The sequence below is a fragment of the Oncorhynchus keta genome, chromosome 24 (genome assembly GCF_023373465.1).
Source record: "Oncorhynchus keta strain PuntledgeMale-10-30-2019 chromosome 24, Oket_V2, whole genome shotgun sequence".
NCBI lineage: Eukaryota > Metazoa > Chordata > Actinopteri > Salmoniformes > Salmonidae > Oncorhynchus > Oncorhynchus keta.
In genome coordinates, this window is record NC_068444.1 from 37,546,135 (window position 1) to 37,549,320 (window position 3,186).

The following is a 3,186-nucleotide window of genomic DNA, read 5'->3' on the forward strand; positions in this document are numbered from 1 at the left end:
TCCTAGGAAAAAAAAGTTTACTTGGAAAGCACAATCAAGGTTTTGTCGGTACACACACCCCCATTTACTGTATGTGCCCATTTCATAAACCTTTCCATAAAGCCTGCAGGTATAATGCTTTACAACTTGTTAGCTTGTATGAGCCTTTATAATATCTTACGGAATTTGCTGGCGTGTTATGATCAATGGAATTCAACAATTTATTAATTCTGTTTGATCACTCACTGCATTCTCTTTTCCAAGTTCCAAATGATTAGTTGAGATTTCAGGTGAAAGCACACAACACAAACAGTCAGGCCCTTCACCGTAATCAGATCAGCATTGATTGAGTGGCGTGAATCCAAGAGGATCTGGACTTTGGTTTGAACTACAAGGTATTTCTCTTTGATATTGGTTGCATAGCAAACCAGAAGTCAATGGGTTTTTTTTCTCCACGGGCTATCCTATAGGATAGCAACCATTAGAGATGTCTTGGACATAACAGCAATAAACAATGTACTGTACATGATTGCCTAACATGGTTTTCCAGTGAAAAGTGAAACATTTCAAGAAAAGTGGAGAAATGACATGACTAACCAGACAGAACATTGTGTAGCTGTTCCAGGGGGGGAAAAACGTGCTGAAACATGCCTTTTAAAAGTCTGGATCTGGACATTAACGTGGGCCTCGTACTGCTGAAGCATAACATTTCACGGTTAGTGATTGATAGTGAGTATGTATAGCATTCCAGATGTGCTCTTGGCTTTACCCACAACAGCTCTTTCATTAGGCAGCAAAAACACATGTTTGGGACAAGGGTCAAATGGGACTCTTGTTTGGAGTTATGTAATGTTTGCCCAATTTGAGGGGAGGCTCCTGCTTGGGGGCTGTCTCACATCTGCAGTTGCTCTTACACAACCCTGGTTGTGGCGGGACCCTACACTATAAAAAACCCTGTCTGGAGAGGAAAAGTACCTCAGCCCTTTTTTTGGACAAGGTATGTACTACACGGATAGTAGGTTTTTACATCTATTCCACTTGTGGGGTTTTTTTTCTTTAAAGAAAATCACTTTTTAAAATAACTTTTCACATTTTGGATGAGTTTGCACGCTTTTTAGAGTGAAGCTGTAATGGAGTGGGATATGGCTCTTCTATTGACCTGATGGGATGTACTGGTGGTAATGTTGTGATATTTTTTAATGACTCTGGGCACTGTCTTCCACAGATCCATCAACAAGGCAACATGCTGAGGATCTGTGTGGCCCTCTGTGCCCTGGCAACATGCTGGGCACAGGACTGTCAAGTTTCAAACATTCAGGTCATGCAGAACTTCGATAGGAGCAGGGTAAGAACACAATTCTAATTTCGGAAATGTAACTTCTCATAAAGTATCTCCACTCTTGTCCAATTTGATCTATCAGCTTTGGAATGTTACATGTTGAAGAACGGAACTGGAATGTCATTGTATGGTATGCAGGGATTGATAGAGCTCTCATTTCATCTTGCAGTATACTGGTAGGTGGTATGCTGTGGCCAAGAAAGATCCTGTTGGTCTGTTCCTCTTGGACAATGTCGTCGCTCAGTTCTCAGTTGATGAAAGTGGCAAAATGACTGCAACTGCCCACGGCAGAGTTATCATCCTGAAGTGAGTTCTGTTCACTTACAAATGATAAAAATTGTTCCTGAACACTGAAATACACTGAACTTCCCCATTTATCCTCCCCTTTTCCTCCCTTTAGCAACTGGGAAATGTGTGCCAACATGTTCGGCACCTTCGAGGACACTCCAGACCCTGCCAAGTTCAAGATGAGATATTGGGGCGCTGCTTCATACCTCCAGTCTGGAAGTAAGAAAGACTACAGGCTCAAACTCAAGACTAACATCTCCTATTGTTGTGCAGAATATTCCATTGAGTTACTCCATCCCACGTTGATGATAACTTAACTCTTCCTTATTAGTATATAATAGCATGCCATTGATGAAGCCTGCTGTTAAACCAATCATTGCTATGATTCTGTCTCCTCTCTCCTCCACATAGATGACGACCACTGGGTCATTGACACCGACTACGACAACTACGCCATCCACTACTCCTGCAGAGAGGTTGACCTGGACGGCACCTGCCTGGACGGATACTCCTTCATCTTCTCCCGTCACCCCACTGGCCTGAGGCCTGAGGACCAGAAGATTGTCACAAACAAGAAAAAGGAGATCTGCTTCCTCGGCAAATACAGACGCGTTGGACACACTGGTAAGAGTTGTAATAACTACATTTAAAAATGAAAAGTTATAATTTCCAAACAAGCGATTGTGTAACTTTGGGTCTTACTTTTGTAAGCTAGTGTCTATGATGAACTCTTGAATCCAAATATCAGTTCTAAGTTCATTATATGCTGTATGTGTATATATGTTTTATTCCTCCGTTGCAGGTTTCTGTGAAAGCAGTTGATCTTTAACTACTCAGAGGGATACCGTGGGAGTAGAATTCCACAAGACTGTAAATATAAACCATGTTCCACAACAGCAATAAAAACAAACCATCCGTCACGAACCAGCCCCTTCTAGCAGTTGGGGAACTTTGCCATTACCAAAGATGACACCAATCAACCAAAGCAAATGATGTGTATCTGAATGTATAAGGGAATGGGATTCTTTACTGATTGTCATTGTATGATGTAGTCTTGAACCTCTTTTTGAAATAAAACCCCCCACATATGTACTAGTTCAGTGTTTATTTTGTATTATTAGTATCAATGGTTTCAGTCATACTTTGTGCTCTGATGTCATCAGGTTTGCTTGCTATCCATACAACTGCATTGTCCCACATGGTTTCCATTCGACTGTGACAAACAGACAACGAATACTCAAAGATTGTGTTGATACAGGACAATGGCTATAATCTTTATTGCAAATGTTTGTACAGTGCATAACAAATACAGAGCAAAGACATCTTTTGTATACAGGCCAAAACAAAAAAATAGAATCAAAGCTACCCAATTGTCTGAACAAAAAGTTAATGATATATGTTTCTCTGTTGCAAATTGTCACAAATTGGCATCAAACACAGAATTATTCATAACACAGTGCTTGGAACCAACCATATGAATATTCTGCAGCAGTAACCTTACAGCTAAGACCATGTTGTCACATTCCTTGAATAGAGACACCTCAACCTCTTTTCCACTACCCAGAGAAGCCTCGCTAATC

At 40.8% G+C, this 3,186-nt stretch overlaps 1 protein-coding gene across 1 annotated transcript; it reads left to right on the forward strand.

Annotated features, from left to right (window-relative positions):
- The first annotated feature begins 926 nt into the window (after nucleotides 1-926).
- rbp4 (retinol binding protein 4, plasma) lies at nucleotides 927-2,701 on the forward strand. The gene is made up of 6 exons (XM_035734650.2): nucleotides 927-976; nucleotides 1,205-1,324; nucleotides 1,488-1,624; nucleotides 1,719-1,825; nucleotides 2,018-2,230; nucleotides 2,409-2,701. Exons 2-6 carry the CDS (start codon nucleotides 1,223-1,225, stop codon nucleotides 2,426-2,428), a joined length of 579 nt encoding a protein of 192 aa, XP_035590543.1. The 5' UTR covers nucleotides 927-976; nucleotides 1,205-1,222; the 3' UTR covers nucleotides 2,429-2,701.
- The last annotated feature ends 485 nt before the right edge of the window (nucleotides 2,702-3,186 follow it).